This window comes from Pelmatolapia mariae, linkage group LG3_W, assembly GCF_036321145.2.
Source record: "Pelmatolapia mariae isolate MD_Pm_ZW linkage group LG3_W, Pm_UMD_F_2, whole genome shotgun sequence".
Taxonomy (NCBI): Eukaryota; Metazoa; Chordata; class Actinopteri; order Cichliformes; family Cichlidae; genus Pelmatolapia; species Pelmatolapia mariae.
The window spans coordinates 63,712,270-63,732,578 of NC_086229.1; the positions used below are offsets into that span (position 1 = coordinate 63,712,270).

General features: G+C 38.3%; 1 protein-coding gene across 1 annotated transcript in view; it reads right to left on the reverse strand.

Moving 5' to 3' along the window:
- Positions 1 to 1,249: 1,249 nt before the first annotated feature.
- The window catches only part of LOC134623861 (coxsackievirus and adenovirus receptor homolog), a 43,033-nt gene continuing 23,973 nt past the window's right edge, over positions 1,250 to 20,309 (reverse strand). The window contains exon 3 of the mRNA XM_063468869.1: positions 1,250 to 1,593. Coding sequence (XP_063324939.1) covers positions 1,250 to 1,593 — 344 coding nt within the window. The remainder of the gene's footprint in view (positions 1,594 to 20,309) is intronic.

A 20,309-nucleotide genomic window follows, 5' to 3' on the forward strand; every position in this document is an offset into this window, starting at 1 on the left:
GAAATGTACAATAATACCTTGGTCATAGTATTATTAAGACTAAGTTAGATCTATAACTTCCTCCATATACATAAAAATCACGAACAAACAAAAACCCTTCAGAAAAATACAAATATGTAATAATAATAATAATAAAAGTAATAACAGTAAAATTGAATTAAAAAAAAGCTTTACAGACATGAAGCAAATCACTTTTAAGAATTACATTTCCAGCTACATTAAAAAAAGATGTACTCAAAGCATCCCCTTATGGCTAAACATAAATAAATACTTGCTGGGCTCAGTCAGCTGATATTACGGTAATGTGCCATTATTGTCCATTATGAGTACGTACACTGTTGAAACATCTGTAAACAACACAATAATATTTGAGTTGGCAGTTATGTGTGAAAATTGCACAAAGTAAAGCTCCAGAGAGTAGTGCACCATGACTGGATGGAAATTTAAGGCGGTCACATGACAGGTGCAGACGTAAACTAAGAACCTTGATTCTGTTTGTTTTGGTAACATTTTCAGATGAATTTCCACAAGTTTTCAGACGTATCTGTACTGCTGCTGTTTTTTTTCACTGTGATGAAATGAAGTGGAATATAAGTATATTGCTACAGAATCCATTTCCTCTTCAAACTGCTGTCAGACATTATCTACTGCACTCTGATGTCTCTCTCCTCAAGCAGTCCTGCTGTTTCCTGAGAAGGAGGAGGACAAACTAGTTCATTCTCATGTGTCAGAGTGACATCAGTGACATCAGGAATCCTTGTGGAGTGTTGGTGACAGTTGTTTGCCTTCGAGTCACTTCTGTCTCTGTGTTCATCAGCAGTAGATCCAGAATTCAGAAAGCTCTTAGACATTTCAATCTGCACTTCAGCGGGATGACAGTGGGAGTCCTCACTCTGTTGTTTACATCTTCTGTAGATCAACAAAAAAGCAGCAACAAAAACAACTATAACAAAAACCAACACTGCTATCATTCCAAAACGTCCTCTACTGACTCCTTCCTCTGTGTGTCCTCCTGTCTGACCTGCAGGTGAGAAACAGGTGTGAGGTGTCAGCTGTCAGGTAGGTGATGAGTGAAGAACAGAACAGAATCCATTTCCTCTTCAAACTGCTGTCAGACATTATCTACTGCACTCTGATCACATCACTCAGACCAGCTGCTTTCTACAAAGTCTCATCAACAACATCTTTAGAAACAAACATCAACAACCAGGAAGCAGCTTCACCTCTGATCACACACACTCAACTCTACTCACTCACCTGGAGGATCAACATTCAGGTAGATGCTGCTGTGCTCCCACGATCCCGTTTCCTCCATTAAGACACGACACTTGTACATCCCACTATCAGCAGTCGTCACATCCTTCAGAATCAAAGACACGTCTCCATCCTTCATCTGTCTGTCCTGCAGATCCACCCGGTTCTTAAAAGATGGATGCTGGTCATCTGGAACAAACTGACCATCCCGGTACACAAACACATATTTCTCTCCCAGGTCAGCTCTGCTCCACTCTACAACTCTGATATTGCTGTTAGGAGCTCGACATGGCAGACTGATGCTCTTCTGTCCAGACTCCGCTGGGATGATTTTCTGGTCTGAAAGAGGAAACAACACAGAGCAAAGAGGTTAAAAGTACAAATGCTCACATATATAGCAGCTAATCTGAGGGAGGATCAGAAAGAGACTACTGAGCTCTCCTGAACTGGACCAGATGGAGCACATTATTTGGCAGACCGGCCCTCACCCAGATTATTTTAAATAAGTGAATTTGTTCATTAATAAAAATGATCAGATTAAACCCTCACTGTCATTGGCAGAAAATTCTTGTAGTACTCATGAAACAAAAATGTTAGATATGATAGATTCATTGTTAATCTCAAATACTGAAGTAAAGTGGGATGTACGCAAGACAGCAGCAGTCAGAGAAATGTTGAGCCAGTTAAGTGAGCTCTGTAGCGTTACGAGAGTGACCAACCAGCTAGCAGAGCTGACACCACAGTTTGCAGAAAGAGAAAACCTTCACTCACTTCTTTAAGACTCACTCTTGAAGAAGATGGAAGGTGATAAAGAGGATTTATTTCCCGACTTTAAGAAAGAGCAAACCCAAATATGTCTTGCATGTGTAAGATTCAAAGGAGGACACCAAAGTGTTAGTAGGACAGAAATATGATCCGAGTAGAAAGAAATCTTGGGACTCACATGGGCCTGTGGGAGACTCAGTAGAGTTCTAAATAGGTATGCCTAAGGTTTTAAGAGCAGTAGGTCACAATTCTCAGGTAATGTGTCAGTCTCTACTGCTACCAAAGGTTAAGGCATGTGACCATGATGATCCCACAGTCTGTATGAAGCAACATATTGCGCAAGTGCAGGTGTCATCACATGAGAGAGTGAGAGAGGAGATTGACCACAAAAGTGGCAACAAGCTTCAGTGTGCACACAAGCTCATGTTACCTCCACCTGGGGAACATGTGTGGGTGACAGGGCAACATCCAGCACCTTGTTTATCTTGAATGTGCCTTTTTGAAATAATCGCATCAAATTTCCTTTGGACAGACGAGGGAGGTAAAAGGATATTCAGACACCTGCACAAAACTGTAAACTAGTTCCTTCCCAACCAACTCTTAGATCAGGAGACTCCAACCTGTGGCTTTAAGGTTTCATGTAGCTCTTTTGCCCAGCATCAGTTGGCACTTGGCTCTGATTGTTTAAAAAAAAAAGAAGAAGATACAAACAGATACAGATACAAACAAATATATAAATGCAGAAAGTAACAGCAATTTTCTTCTTAAATTAACTAATAACTCTATTATTTGTAGCTCCAGAACTCTAAAGCTACTCTGGTTGAAAATCAGCCTAAAGACACCTAAAGACACCTTTATATTTTCCACACAAGCTGTGGAAAATATAAATAAATAGAATGCTTTGATTTATACATAAACCCATATGTTATTTGCAACAGAACATAGAAAACATATCAAAATGGCTGAACTGAGACTTTTAACTATTTAGAGATCTTAGAGAAAGGCACAGTTTCTAACAAGTACAGACAGGCAGAGATTCACCAGTCTGCAAAAAAACTGCATCTACAAATTGTGGAAGTTTTAAAATAATGTTCCTTGACATAAAATGTTAAGGCTTTGAATGTCTCATCATTTATCGTCAGAAAATTTTTTAGCACCTGGAGGCAAGGTATAAGCTGAAAACCATTTTGGAAGCCTTTGATATTTGAGGCCTCAGGTAGCTGTGCATGAAAAACAGGCATGTTTCTGTCGTGGAAATTATTGCATGAGCTCAGAGAAAGTGAAAAGTCATCCTATGGTCAGAAGGTTTGAGATCTTTCTGGAAAATATGGATGTCATGTCCTCGGAACTAAAGAATAGAGCAGGGGTCTCGAAACACAGGCCTCGAGGGCCGGTGTCCTACAGGTTTTAGAAGTGGAAGTGCTACACAGTGGTACATGTAACCCTGTCCCAATGTATGAGATATATTGAGCCATCAAATCCAAAATAAGCTAATATTATTATTTTTTTTTTTTAATGAAATTTTAAACAGCAGCCAAAGTTTTTATTTAAGCTGTGTTTGTGCTCAAATATTTTTTGTTTCCCTCTATTTAACAAATCTTTTTTGTTGTTTTGACTTAAAAACAATCGTTACATTTTATTGTTTTATTTCCTTAATTTAAAAATTGCAACATAACATACTATTATTATAATGAAGATGCAAATAATCCTAAATTAAGGTAAAATAGTATCAGTATTTACAGAATGGTAATGTTGATAGGCTTATTCACACTTACTGTTCACTGTTCTGTGGCTCCACACAAGTTAGCACCACAGTCTGAATCAAATCAGGCAAAGCAGTTGTGAAACCACAAAACTAAACTGAACTAAACGAGTATGACTGGAAACAGAAAACTACACCAGGTTTTAAAAAAAGTCCACATTCTTGTACTTCTTATACCAGACAGTGGGTAATTATAATCAACACAAGTTGTACAATGTACAACCACAGAAAGAAAAACACTGAGACTGTTAAAGACAAGAAGCTGTGTTTGAAGCCTGAGCTAGCACAATTTTTATTAACATTTGTGAGGCTGTTTCAGTTGTTTAGTAATTCAGTGTAATACACAATGAACCAGTCTGTACAATAAAATACAAAGAAAAAAGGTTTTGATGAGCTTGGTTGACTTTTAAGCTTCCTGGGAGTTTGTGTCATCAAGTTTATTTTGACACACTGTCAAACAAAGCTAGAAGTTTGTTTTTATTTTTAAATAATTCAAAAGTAAATATTTAAATAAAAACCACTTAATGCATTTTCTTTCCTTAAAAAAAATAACATTACATTTTTCAGTTACAATTCTGAGCTGAAAATTTCCTGATTTATGTTCTCTTTGAAAGCAGCACCACTTACTCTTGAGATAATTTAACTGTGCCCTCTCTCTAAAAGTATCTGTGCTTCAGAAGCTTAACATCACAAAAAGCAACTTTTTAGAATGTACGTTAAACAATAAATTTATTAAGATTGCAAGTCATAGTTTGGTATGTAATGTTGCATTTTTATTTCAACCAAACATCCAAAAGTCATGGATACCGTGCAGTTGTTTGAAATTAATTGAAGGCAATCGTTCACATGAGGTGAATGTTACACGTTGAAGCAAGACAAAGTTCGCCCAGGTGCACATTGAGGTTCATTGCTCTTAAACACAGCAGTTCTGTGTTACTGATGGCTTCGATTACAATAACTGGCATGCGTTACTTTTGCCAGTCACTCATTTGTCTGAGCCACCACTGCCACCTACTGGTGACACTCAGTATCGCCTTAGCGGCACATCAGGTGTGCGCAAATGATCACATAAATTATTGTCACAACACCAACAAAACAAAGTGGATGTGGCGGGTGGGCACGACCACATTAAAAGAACTTCAACAACAATTCTGAAACATGCTTTTAACGCTTAAAAGACTGTGCCATATGCACACCATACAAGGAAGAGCCGAGACTAATGCCTTGTAAGGAAATACCCGAGAGAGAGCCAATCACAACAGTACACTGTTACTGCATACAGTCTGCCTGATAAACTGAAAGCCCAGCGGTGTGTTGTTTCAATTATCCAACCCTCCTAATAAAGAGTCATTCGGAGAGCAGTCGATCTCCGAGTTTTTCCTTTAATGATAACGAAAGTAACAAATCAACAACTTCCACTTTTGACTTAAAAACTAACACACTGTGATTTATACACACAGATGCTCCGTGAGCGTGAATTTGAAGATTAATCAAACTGCCTTACCCGAAGAGGATGACGGCATCTGCATTATAAAAAGCAACACTGATAGTAGACATATTCCAGCCATTGCACTTGCTTAAAGCTTACAAAAATGGATAGGACTTCGACAAAACTCAATTAAAATCACATAATGAAATTAGTTATGCCTTAAATTACACTAAATATTACTGAGCGAAACCAATTTAAAGCGATCACCGATCGGTGAAAAAAAAAAAAAAAGGATAACGTTTAATCGTTTCCCATACAACTTTATGGTCAAGTAACAGTTACATAAAAGAAGAAAATATTGCACAGGCGTGGTTTATATAACCTTTGTTTTCGAACATTCTGGCTTCTTCTGGTTTCTTCTGGTTTTTTCTGGTTGTCAGGTAGAAGGTAAATCCTTTCACTTGAGGTACGATTGGCACTTCCGCGTTCATTATAGAATACAAACAAACAAGAGCTTGCCCTCCCACAAAGAATCCATGCACGACTTGAAAACACCCTGGTTCTACATATTTTTGATGGAAAAAAATAGTGAGGCTTTTTGAAACACGTTTGAGGCAACTGTACTGAAATTGTACCAAAACAATATAAGTTTCAAAACAACAACAAACACGTCCATACTGACACCTTCTGGCAAATTTATGGCATCGTCACATCTGGCAGGTCTGTTCTGTGAAACAGTGACGCATAGCGTTGCGCAATTTCGAACAACGCTACTTGTGATACCAGACTATGAATAATTATGAGCAAAGCATGTGTCGCAAAAATAAAGTCTATTGAGAAAAAATAAAATATATGTGTGTTTATTGGGATAACCTCGTTAATTTTCTGCTGCTTTTGGACTGGGTATGCTTCATAGGGTTTTTAAGTCCAGATGTGTTTGGTTAACTTTTAAGCTTTCTAGCCGTTACAGTTTTCAGGGTTGTTCTACACTCTATCTGCTCTGCCAAATAAAGCTTTAAGCTGTATGTGGGCATAAAAGCCAGGGCCCAGGGCCCACCATCTTCAACAATGGGCCCATCCTGAAGACCCATGACCAATCTTCCCTCTAAGCTGCGCGTCTGTGCAATTGCGCACTGCTGGCACGGTCTCTGCACACAGAAAAAAAAATCTAACCTGAATTGAAATTAAAATTAATATTTTAACAATTCTGTTTCGCGTTGTTAGTCAGTAAGTGACTGGCTGCTCCCGTATGGAATTAGAACGATGCCACCTTATCCCATAGTCCAGCCAATAATGCGATTCACATTCGTATATATGCAGCCAATCAACGTCATTGACAGGCTATGACAGCGTCCTTATGTGCCGACACCGGTGTTTTAGCTAGCAAAGCGGCGTGGCTGATGTGCAGTGAAGCCACGTTAATGACAACGTGTACAACCATTGGAGATGTGAGCAGGACAGAGGGAACAATTGACGGAAAAAGTGTGGACTTTATACCAGTTTTTAAATTGTGTTGATAGGCCACGTAAAACCAGAGTTATGATAAAAAAATATGCAATGTTTGGTTTTCTTCCTGAATACTATCGTTGTTTATATTTACTGCGGGGAGAAACGGTAAAAACAGCGTTTTATAAGGAAAACACTCGAAAGCCTGTGAGCAAAAACAAAACCAAAAACCCCCCACCCTTTCCTATTGGTCGAAAAATGTACCATGTCGACCAATCAAAAAATGATACGGCAACATGGCATTTAGTTGTTTAGGAAGTGGGAAGTTTTAGGAATGACGGCGGTTTTGAGATGTGAGAGATTTGCAACATTTAGCGCAAATCTTGTGTAGTTAGTGTGTAGTTAGTGTGTAGTGTAGTCAATAGTTTTGTTGTGTGTGTCAGAACAATGAGGCGGCTGCTGAATGTTACAGGTGTTACAGCAGTGATACATCTCCTGTTGTCAGGCCTGCAGGTATCAGGCTGCTGTTCTCCTTTATCTCATAGTGGACAAACTATTTTTGGAGTGGCACAAATAATTTGTGTGGCATCAAATTTGATGCAGAACAGCTGATTGTTCTGTAAATAGTTTGAAATGTTTATTTAAAACAAAAACGCCTTGGCTGCATTTTTAGGTAAACAGCTGCAAAAATTCTATGTTGTTTGCATAACCCAGTTACTTTTTTTTTTACTTTTTTTGAAGAAGTAACTATATAATTAATTGCCCAACATTGGTCATTATATACTATATTTTGCAGACAGAGTTACAGGACTCTCTCCCAGACCACAGACTCTTAATACAAGTCAGAGCTTTATATAAAAAGAAAAAAGAAAAAAAAAGAAAGTTGTGTTTTCAAAAGAGAAGAGAAGGACCCTCAGAGCATGATGCTGCCACCACCATATTTGACAGTGGGGATGGTGTGTTCAGAGTGATGTGCAGTGTTAGTTTTCCGCCACACATAGCGTTTTGCATTTTGGCCAAAAAGTTCCATTTTGGTCTCATCTGACCAGAGCACCTTCTTCCACATGTTTGCTGTGTCCCCCACATGGCTTGTGGCAAACTGCAAACGGGATTTCTTATGGTTTTCTGTTAACAATGGCTTTCTTCTTGCCACTCTTCCATAAAGGCCAACTTTGTGCAGTGCACGACTAATAGTTGTCCTATGGACAGATTCCCCCACCTGAGCTGTAGATCTCTGCAGCTCGTCCAGAGTCACCATGGGCCTCTTGGCTGCATTTCTGATCAGCGCTCTCCTTGTTCGGCCTGTGAGTTTAGGTGGACGGCCTTGTCTTGGTAGGTTTACAGTTGTGCCATACTCCTTCCATTTCTGAATGATGGCTTGAACAGTGCTCCGTGGGATGTTCAAGGCTTGGGAAATCTTTTTGTAGCCTAAGCCTGCTTTAAATTTCTCAATAACTTTATCCCTGACCTGTCTGGTGTGTTCTTTGGACTTCATGGTGTTGTTGCTCCCAATATTCTCTTAGACAACCTCTGAGGCCGTCACAGAGCAGCTGTATTTGTACTGACATTAGATTACACACAGGTGCACTCTATTTAGTCATTAGCACTCATCAGGCAATGTCTATGGGCAACTGACTGCACTCAGACCAAAGGGGGCTGAATAATTACGCACACCCCACTTTGCAGTTATTTATTTGTAAAAAATGTTTGGAATCATGTTTGATTTTCGTTCCACTTCTCACGTGTACACCACTTTGTATTGGTCTTTCACGTGGAATTCCAATAAAATTGATTCATGTTTGTGGCTGTAATGTGACAAAAATGTGGAAAAGTTCAAGGGGGCCGAATACTTTTGCAAGCCACTGTATTTTCAGGCGAGAATGTAGCTGTTCAAACTTCAAATATCTGCTTTATCAAGATATCACATATTTGCAAAAGTGCTTCGACGTTTTCGAAGACATCTCTTGCCCGCCAGTTTGATAGCTACCCAGGAGCTCGAGGGTCACTCGAGCCACTGAGAACGGCAAACTCCCGGCATTTTCCCCAGCGAAAGATCCCCACGTAATATATAAGTCATTTAGATGACCTCAAAATGTTATTGTTTGGCTTTTTTCAGTGTTTTATTTGTTCGTGAGTAAATTGGTTTGGCTGAGATTAAAGTTATTAGATTAGATTAGATAAAATAATAAAAATAATAATAATAATAAAATAAAATAAAACTTTATTAATCCTCCGGGTGGTTTTCACACAGCTGAATAAACGTCAAATAAAATAAAATAAATGTCAAACAGAAAACTGATTAAACAGAAGTGTGAGATGGTCGAAAATTTACACCAGTGTCCTGTTATATTTTAGATAGCAAGGAGCAGACGGCTGAGTTTATCAAACTCCACCGAGACAGCGGTGACGCAAATCAGAAGGCTAGACCGTCCAATTTCATAGTCGTTTACTTCCAGCCTACCCAACATTCTGGGACCCGGCCCACGTAGACCACAAAAGGACGGGTCCTCGGGAGGATGCAGCCCATGAATTTGGACACGACTACGCTTATGCTATGATTCAGCATAGGAAAGGAAGGGGGTGAGTAACTCAAATGTGCTGTTAGCATGCTAGCTGAGCGATGCTACTGTGAACTGAGCTATTGTCTTGATGTTAGCTTCTACTCAGGGTTTTTTCTTCCAGAGCAGAAATGTTTCTGTTAAGAAACTGGCTGTTGTTTTTTTCCCCCACAATTTTAATTATAAGCTAGATATATTTCTGCTAATGAAATTAGTTTGCTAACAGCAACAGGAATGAGTCAGTGAATGTGTCAGTTGTGCTTGAGAATCATGATTTATGAGTCAGTAAAGTGATTTTGAGTACTGAACGATTCATTCATGATTCACACATCACTACTCCTCTCCTCCTTGCACGGACGTGCAAGGAGGAGAGGAGGATGGCAGCAAAAAGGAAGAACCTGGATATAAGAAAGTATTTTCACTTAAAGCCAAGTTCACCCATAAAATGTGTCCGTCATAGTAATGTTACAGGCTATGCTAGGCTTTGGCCCACATCAGTCTAAAATTGTATGTAACCATGAATAATGTGTTTTGGAAACTAACTGCACAACAGGCAGCACTATTAGTTATCTCAGTCTCCCAGAGTAGCATTTCTAATTTTGATTGAAACTGTCAGAGAATACGGAGCCTCGAGGAGCCAGGATATTAGTTACAGAGGCTGTTAAAATTATTAATAATTAATAAAATGTTGGTGACACAATTTCATCCTAATGGTACTGATATATTCATAGGGTTAATTTTTTGAGACAAAATATAATGAGGTAATCATGATTTTGCAAATATTCCACCTTGTAGTGCAGTTTGCACAAATTGTTTTAAAAAATGCACTCACCCTACGTCTTGATGCATTCTCAATCATCCAGGAAAGTAAATCTCCAAAAGTTAATTCTGTTCATCTGGACGTAGCGTTTTGTGGAAGAAACGTTTCGTCATTCATCCAAGTGACTTCTTCAGTCTCAGCTGACTGCAGGTACATGCCCCAGACTAGCAAACAGTGCCTCTGCTGGATCCTGCAGCTTGATTGAACTCAGCTGCAGCTCTCTCAGATTGGAGTTGTTGGATATCAGAGCTGAGGTCACAGTTTTACAGTGATTCTCTGAGAGCCAAACATCATGAAGTCTGTGTTGACATATGTGTTAGAAAATATGTTATTATGAAGAAGACACATTATATTTACTTCATACACTTGATGAAAAACAACTGGACACTTTGTCTTCACATCAGTGTTTCAATTGATCTGAATGTTTGACATGAAACATTATTTCTTCTCAGTCTCTGTCAGACCCACCGATTTTTAATCTTTCTTTAGATTTAATATGCAAGCCAAGGAGAGAAAAGAGGGACAGCATTCAGGAATAAGCATGGCATAAATTATTTATCATAAGTCTTGTTTTACTTCACAACCTAAAACCTGGTAAATAGTTTGAAGAGTGCACTTTTGGCACAATTTGAATGGAGACTCGGCAAGGCTGCATCATGCTGCTACATTGTCTTCCATCTGTCATGTGATTTGGATGTGCAGACGCATTCGTCGACTCTTACGTGTTAGTCTCTTTCGCACATGATCAGTGGTTTATGGCCGCTCATGTTATGTTGTAAAGATTTATTAAATAGATATTGTTGTTGCATAAGATAAAAGGTCTATATATCTCTGACTTTATTCAGATTTCACAGAGTGTATATTTGTTAATAATTTGATTTGAATTATTTTGGATGAGGATAAAGTGTAAGATAATGGGGAATTTCAGTTTTTTTTTTTTTTTTTTTTTTTACAATTTTGTTTAGTGTAATGTTTACAGTTAAGTTGTATTTTCTTTCCTTATTTAGTTTTTACGTACTGATCCTTTAATACGTCGTAATTGTGCACAGGGGGAGCGGTCACAATCGGCACTGTGGAGTAACGGGGCTTTAACTAGCTGTGGAGTCAAACAGTTTTCAGTGTGCAGAACATTCAGATAGGCTACTGTGATCTCAAGACTGTGAAAATAAATGTTTGCATGTGTGTGTTCAACTACAAGCGGACTTGGTGGAATATTTTCAACTGCACAAGGACACGTGTACAGCCTGACTACCAACCAGTGTTTCCGCAACAATAGTTGTCACTGACTGTACTTAAACACTTCACTGATTTCATTTGTACTGCTGAAACCAAATCACTATGACAACATTCAGTGTTATCCCATCCTTTTCACATGTGGCCCCAATGGCTGCCTCAAGTGAAGCTATAGACATGCAAAAAATTAACTACCTAGAAAATTATTTAGTAAAAAATATTTTTATGGCATTTAAGTAGCTTTAAAAGATTTGTGACACTCTTAAACCGACATTTAATGTTTCTAATAAACAACAGGAACAGTGTAAAAAGAATCATGAGAATGTTATAGTAAGAATCATTTAAAGAACTATACTGTAAATCTACTCTAATTTATATTATTAATCACATCTGGACTCACCGAGCCTTTCTGCAGTTCCTCACAGCTGCAACCAGTCTCTGTCGTCCCTCCTGTGAGGTGTTGTATTTCATCAGATCCAACACATCCAAAACCTCCTCTGACATCTGCAGCATATATGCCAGAGCTGAGCACTGAATTCCAGAGAGTTTCTTCACTGATTTGTTCTCTGACTTCAGGAACTCTTGGATCTCCTGATGTACCGAAAGGTCATTCATCTCCATCAGACAGTGGAAGATGTTTAGGCTTCTGTCTGGACACTTATCATAAGTTTTAATCTCCTTCAGGTTGTTGATGACTCTCTGGATGATTTCTGGACTGCTCTTTGTCTGACTCAGCAGACCACCTAAGAGTTTTTGGTTGGACTTCAGAGAGAGGCCATGGAGTTCCAGGTAGCCGCTGTCACTTAGGAAAGATTTCTCCATGGCATTGCTCAAAAGATCTTCCAGAGATGAGATGTCTTTATTAAGGAAGTCCTGCAGCACCTCTGTCTTCCTGTTGGTGTAACAGTGGAACATGTAGACTGCAGCCAGAAACTCCTGAATGCTCAGATGAACAAAGCAGTAAACTGGTTTCTGGAAGATCACAGACTCTTCTCTGAAGATCTCTGTGCAAACTCCTGAGTGCACCAAAGCCTCTGTGACATCCAGACCACACTGCTCCAAGTCTTCTTGGTAGAAAATGATGTTTTCTTTCTCCAGATGTTCAAATGCTAGCCTCCCCAGCTTCAGAAGAACTTCCCTGTCAGCATTGGTAAGCTTCTGTAGACTTGTCCCATGCCCCTCAGAGTATTTGTGCTTTTTCTTCTTTATCTGAACCAGCAGGAAGTGTGAGTACATGTCAGTCAGGGTCTTGGGCAGCTCTGCTCTCTTCTCTGTAGTCAACATGTGCTCCAGAACTGTAGCAGTGATCCAGCAGTAAACTGGAATTCCACACATAATGTGAAGGTTCCTGGATGTTTTCATGTGGGAGATGATTCTGCTGGACAGCTCTTCATCACTGAATCTCCTCCTGAAGTACTCCTCCTTCTGAGGCTCAGTGAAGCCTCGCACTTCTGTCACCCTGTCAACACATGTAGGAGGGATCTGATTTGCTGCTGCGGGTCGGGAAGTTATCCAGATGAGAGCCGAGGGAAGCAGATTCCCCTCAATGAGATTTGTCAGCAGCTCACTGACTGATGACTTCTGTGTGACATCAGACACAAGCTTCCTGTTGGTGAAATCCAACAAAAGTCTGCTTTCATCCAGGCCATCAAAGATGAACAAAAGATTACACACAGTGAGCTGCTCTGCTGTGACGCTCTGTAATGTTGGATAGAAAACATGGATCAGCTCCAGGAGACTGTACTGCTCATCTCTGACCAAGTTCAGCTCCCTGAATGAAAGCAGAACCACCGCACTGATGTGCTGGTTTTCTAAGCCCTCTGCCCAGTCCAGAGTGAACTTCTGCACCAAGAAGGTTTTTCCAATGCCAGCAACACCATATGTCAGAACCACTCTGATGGATCTCTGTTGGTCAGGTAAGGTTTTAAAGATGTCCTGGCAGCTGATTGGTGTTTCACGATGGATCTTCTTAGAAGCGCTCTCCACCTGCCTCACCTCATGTTGGAAGCGAAATTCTTTATTCTGTCCCTCAGTGATGTAGAGCTCAGTGTAGATCATTCTGAGGAGGGCTCCACATCCTGTTCTATTAGTTCCCTCAGTCACATGTTCATATCTTGTTCTCAGACTGAACTTTAGTGCATCTGAAATTTTCTGCAGATGAGCATCTGTTGACAGACAGGTAAAACAAAAACCCATGAAACCAGAGAGCAAAAAAACTAATATCAATAGCATAATAAGAAGTCCAGTTTTTCAAAAAATCAGTCCATCAGCAGAAATGTGTTAAGTCTTTCCTTTTCCACAGCTGCTCTTACTGGCTGTCTGCAGACCAGGTCTGGTTCTGGATCTTTCCCCACATTGTGGACAGGAGGGCTTTCTTGATGAATCCTTCAAGACATTCTGACACAAAGGACAGCAGGACGGTGGCTCCCCAACCAGTGGCATATCTCTGTGAATACCAAAGTAAATTCAGAATATACCCAAGTTTACATACTTTCTGGAAACTGTGTTTCAAAGACAGAAACACTCCAATCTGTGAGGTAAATTATATATTAATCCGTAATGAAATAGGACATTTCAGTGCTAATAAATTGTGAATGACCCAGAAACATTTACTTGGAATAGGCAAAGATAGTTAGACTTCATAAAAACAGTTCTTCCTGCTGACAACTGACCATCAGCTCAGTTCTGGACAAACAGTCTATTACTTTATGTTTATGGCCTAGCTCTTTTTAAATCACTTTTAAAAAGAGCTTGCTTGGGGAAAAACAAAAAGACAAAACAAAAACAAAAAAGATTATCAAAAGCCTTTCTCAAAAAGACTAGAAAAAAGATGGCATCTTAAAAAAGTTCACCCAAATAATTCCCTGTTTTTGAAAGACAGAATTTACCCAGAGCTTTGAAGAAAGGTGCCTTTTTCTCTCCACAGACTTTATACTTCCAATAGCAGTCATTTGACACATTTTGATTTGTAATCTAAAAAATAACCTACACTGGATTTGGTTAAGTTTAATTTAGTGACTCCACTCCGACAAACCCCTTTGAAACAATATCAAAGCCTGCAAGAAAGAAAATCATCATCAGCTCGCTTTACAACAGAATCAGCCTCCTACTGTGTGACTGAGGGTCCAGGTTCATGACTGAAGACTGGAGGATAATCTCGAGACTTGTCACTGTTCATGGACATGGAGCTGGATCCTGGAAACTGTGCTCCATGTTTGTGCTGCTGACGTCTGGAAGCACAAACATAGTATAAAGCACAGATGTTGTTATTGTGTGTGTTCCTGGTTTTTCTGTTGTATACCTCAGGCAATTTTCCTTTATTGATTCACAAATTCTAACATTGGTGAACAAGATAATATTATATTATCCTAAAATAATTTTTCATCCTTAAATAATTGTAACCTAGGAATTGGCAGTCTTGCATGTTTAATTTCTCTGTGATATTTGTGCTGATTGGGACCCACTGAATGTAAAAACAAAGAATCTAAATAACCCAAAATGTGATGTCCACATATGTGGATGCCAGGTCCTAGGAGGTTAAAGATAAAACTACAAAACTTAATGGATAAACAATATAAATATGTTAAATAAATCATACAAACTGAAAGAAACACACAATTGTTGCTCATATATGAGACTTTCCAGAGAATGAATTCCTCCAAAAGCAGTCATTTCAAACCTTGATCTTTAATTTTAAATAAAATCTGCCGCTGGTTAAGAACAATCCAGTGACCCCACCCCAACAAACCCATTTGAATTAATATCCAAGACTCAAAAACCAAAATCATCTTCAGTTCAGTTTACAACAGAAGGAATCTCTTACTTTGTGCCTGAGGGTTCAGGTTCATGACTGAAGACTGGAGGATAATCTCGAGACTCACTGTTCATGGACATACTGCTGATGTCTGGAAACTCTGCTCTGTGTTTGTGCCGCTGATGTCTGGAAGCACAGACACAGAATGAAACACACATTCTTCTTCTACTTCTACGTTCCTGTTGTTGGCCATTAAGCTGGTGCTCTGTCAGTGTCAGACTCATGAGGCTGAAGCACTGGATGTTCTCAAAACCACTGTACTTTCTGTAGGGGAAGCTGGCACCATGGCCATCCTTTTTAGGCCACTTTTGAATCCTTGGTTAAAATTTTTGAGTTTGTTTTTTGTTTAGGTTTTTCTGTTACATATCAAAGTTATTTTCCTTTCATCTGGATTCACTAATCCTGTCAACGGGAATCGGGATAATAAGTCACACAAAGGTAGTTAATTAACTCGCTATTTTAACACAGGGTCTAGCTACACGCATGAAAGGTGTTTAGTTGGCATCATCTAACTAATCATCATGGATAAGTATACTGTTAAAAGAGCAGTTATTTTAAAAATGAAAAAAAATTAAAAGGTCAAACACATACAGAGAGACAGCAAACCAGCTGCTTTGTCAGAGGTTGTTCGGCATAAATAAATACATTTGTGATTGGTCAAGAGAGGTGGGGTTGAAACTGATTGCCTTCTGCTTGCCTCTCATTACATCTGAAAGAGGGTAGAAGGTCTTCATTTCCAGCCTGTTATGATAAAAGTTACATGGAGTCTTAACAGAGTTTATCCATATGTGCTTTTGCTAACAGTAAATCATCTTTCACTCTTAAGGAAAGACATAATGAAAGTAAATAAATTAAAATCTAAAAAATATGATGAATGAAAAATGGTGTTTGAGTCGTAATGGTTTTAATACCTAATCGTTTAATGTGATTTGGTGCCCAGATCTTGTTTGAGCGAGAAAAACCTTTAGCTGCTTGATTAGGATGACTAAGGGTAATTTAGATGATTGGGATTTCATTGTTTCTGAATGGAATACAGCTTCCAAGAACTCGGGTCTTTTCCTATTGCATATCTAGAGACTGAAATTCTTCTTAAATAATATTAAAAACTGCAAAAAACAAAATCATATTCATTCAATTTAAAACAGAATCAGTCTCTTACTTTGTGAATGAGGGTCCAGGTTCATGACTGAAGACTGGAGGATAATCTCGAGACTTGGCACTGTTCATGGACATGGAGCTGGATCCTGGAAACTCTGCTCTGTGTTTGTGCTGCTGATGTCTGGAAACGCAAATATAGAATGAAGCCCAGATTGTTCTTCTACATGTTCCGCTTGGTGGCCATTAAGCAGCTTATCCTTATGTAAGACTCATGAAGCTGAAGCACTGGATGTTCTCAAAGCCACTGGAACCATGGTCATCCTTTTAACATGACTCTTGAATCTATAGTTAAAATTTTCAGTTTTGTTTAGGTTTTTCTGTTACATATCCAAGTTATTTTTCATTCATCTGCATTCACTAATTCAAACGCTGGTAAAAAGGATAATGAGTCACAAAAAGCTAGTTAATTGAGTCTCTTAATTAAAGGCCTAGCTATGAGCATGTTCCTTTGTAAGGTGTAGCATCTAACCAAATCAAAATCATAGATAAAGTAGAAGAGCAGTTATTTTACAAATGAAAATAAAACTACAAAACTTCATGGGGAAAAATGTAAAGACATTAAACACATAATACAGAGAGACAGCAACACAGCTGTGTAAGTCATTGATTGAGGAAAATCACCGTGCCATGATTTATTGTTAAAAATATGACTGTGTGAGTTTTTCAAGTGCTTTGATCAAAATGACTGGAAAAGAGCTAAAATAAGCCTAAAATAATAATAATAATAATAATAATAATAATAATATTTCTTAATAATAATAATAATAAAGCCAGGAAACAAAGCTTTTTCCAATCCTAAGTGTGTAAGATAACAAACTTCATGACTGTATCATTAAGACACAGAAGAATCTGATGAATTGTAATTTACAGTCAAGTTGCTTAATTGTAATTTCAACCATGTGCAGTGTTACAGCACACAGTGAAACGAGACAGCGTTCCTACAAGACCAATGGTGCTACATACAACACAAAATCAACACAGGACTGCAAAACACAGGGCAACACCAGACAGAGTTGAATGATACAGACACAAGACAGTGAAACAGAAAAGTGCAACAATGAGAGTGGGTTGTGCAAAAGACTGTGTATTGTGCAAAAAGTGGTGTTGTATAAGTAAAACAGAAACAGTCTCTTACTTTGTGCCTGAGGATCCAAGTTCATGACTGAAGACTGGAGGAAAATCTCGAGAATTGTCACTGTTCATGGCCATACTGCTGATTCCTGGAAACTCTGCTCTGTCTTTAGCTAAACTTCTCATCTTTAGGCAGTCTGGCAGAACAACAACAACTGTGAGTGCAGGTTGAAAATCCTGACAAACATATTTATAGAAACCTGGGACTTGCAGAACAGGAAATACAACAGACATATGACACCTAAATACAAACACACACACATAATAAACCTAGTCGACCCGCCACCTAATAAATTAACAGATCCTTGTTCTCTCTTAAAAACCACAGAAAGACTGCTGACAGGAAGATGTCCTGACCATGAAGCAAAGATTTAATGTTGTCCATCATGCTTCTTTCTGGATGATGTCACAAACTTGAGTAACAAAACTGACCAAAACAACAGTCACAGTTTTTGTTCTAACTTGCGAAACATTCATGTCATGTTTTCCAGTCAGGAACTAATTTTCTGATTATTTTGAAAAACACATAAATAACACTCACTGTGTTTTTGTCCTCCTGCTTTGTTTTTAATCCTTTGTTTCTGCCTCACCTTAAGAGAGCGGTCCCTCCCCTCTCCACGGGAAGTTGAATGACTACATTCACTCACACTCTGAGACACAGATTGGCTTTTTGAAGAGATTGATATTTGCTTAAATGCCACCAACATGGAGTCACTCACACAGAGTGCTCAGATTACAAACTAAAACAAATAAAAATATGTCTTCAGATTTTCTTAAACAAGCTCATATTTTTTAAATGTACTTATAGTCTTAGCAGAACCTTTACTGTGTCATGTGCCAATTTAGCACCTGAAGGGTTTGCTCCACCCACAGGTCAAAGGTCAAACCTTCATCTACTCCTCATTTTGATAAGCACTGAGGTGTTGGTGTCACATAACAAGTAAATAAATGAAAATTTAAGGACAGTATAATCACCAAACATTTGGTTTCTTGCCCAAGAGCAACAACATGCCATAGAGGGAAATACATTCAGCAGGGAATGATATTCAGCACCCCTGTCATTTCAGCATTACCTTTTAGATAGTTATTTAATTTATTTATGTATTTTATGTAACCATTATCACTCCGACACTGCCGTTAAGTTTATCTAGTTGGACTTTTTGGTACAACATTGTTACCTTTCTCTGTACTTCACCTCCACCTAAACTTATTTCTTTATATAGAAAATGCAGCATCTTACATCATCATTGTAATTGTATGCAAACAGTGTCCAGCTTTCTAGCACAAGCTTGCTGATTTAGGATTAGTACTAATGTATACACAGCAGTAGGAACAATTGGCCAGTCAGCAAAAGTCATAAATCTGACAGGGATTTTTCATGTGAATTCACTTTTTTGTGCAGAGTAGGAACATTTTACTAACATTTCCATGCACATGTTTGTAAATGATGGGCATAATTCTTAAGTTTGCAGTCTTTCAAAGACTTATGAACCCCTCCCTGTTTTTACTTCAGAAAAACAGCCTCTCTGGGAGGCTTATTCTATAGCTGATTTCGTCACTCACTAATTTTCTACTATAATTTACAACATAGCATTTGAATAAATATAATTCAGTTCATTATATGACAAATCTTCAACCAGGGGATTTTTCTATTTGTTTTGTTGTTGTTTTTTATAAGATCATATGTTCAAAAATAGAAATGATTTAAAAAATCTTTTTTCACCATTTTGTTTTGACAAAATTAAAGTTTTGTTTGTTTATTTTTGTCTTGAATCGCAGGTCGTCTCCATGAATGTTACCCACGCACCTTGTCACATTCAAGATCAAAATCAGAGACAGTGAACATTAGGTCAGACATCACTTTGATGCTGCTCTCACAAACAGGACGATCAGTTATTGATTCATTTCCAACTCTTGTCTCATTTTTGCTTTTGTGTTTCATAACATCAGGGTTGCCTGAGGAGGAATTCAATGTGACACAAATGTACTGACAGTAAATGTGTCTTTGTGTTAATGGAATGCAGTCCAGCAGCTTTGGGGTGACTTTGTTTCTCATAAAGTCCTGATGTGAACTGACATGTTCTGCCATTTATTAAATAGTAGAGTAACAGCAACAGTTTCTGTTTGATTTAAAACCTCATTCACTCTGTTTAGCATTTAAACCAAAATGGGATGTGATGCTAAAATGCTGTAGAAACTAAGTAACATAAAGTAATATATACATAATAACAGTAAAATAACAGATTAAGTGAACAGACATTAAACTAAATAATTAAGAAACACAGGAAGCATAAAAGGGTGTTATCATCAATTTTATATAATCATTTTTGGTGCTCTCAATAAAATGCTGCTGATCCAGTTCCAGAACAAACACAACAAACCACAGATTAATGAAGGCTTAAAACAGTCATCCAGTGTTGTTCTCAACTGATCTTTAGACATTATAAAAATGTTGGGGAAATATTTCTTGATATATGATTGAAAAATAGTCACAAAACCTGCTTTACATCAGATATCAGATGTACGAGGTCGTACCTGTAGAAGACAAGTTTGACCAGCAGAAGCTGATAATCAACCTGACTGTGTATCTTCATGAACTAGAGTAAGTAAATAAGCTTAAAACAGATGCATATGATTTGAAGTTCATGATGCTCATGCCCAGTTGTCCGTTGCAGAATTGCTTTTGTACTTTAAAACAAGCTAATGAATAAAATCGAAGAATCGAATGAACATCTGACTAATGTGCTCAAATAAAAAGGATAAATGTTTTAAAATCCACTGCACTGATGACTGAGTTGGTTCTGGGGGGTTAAAGTTGGATGTGTTTTGCTTTGATGCTGCTCAGTAGGCCAATACGACTATTTCAAATTTCAAATGAAGAAAAGTGAAGGGTCAAAGTGAGCCAAATTTCACTTGAGTAAATAACATTCTTATTTACT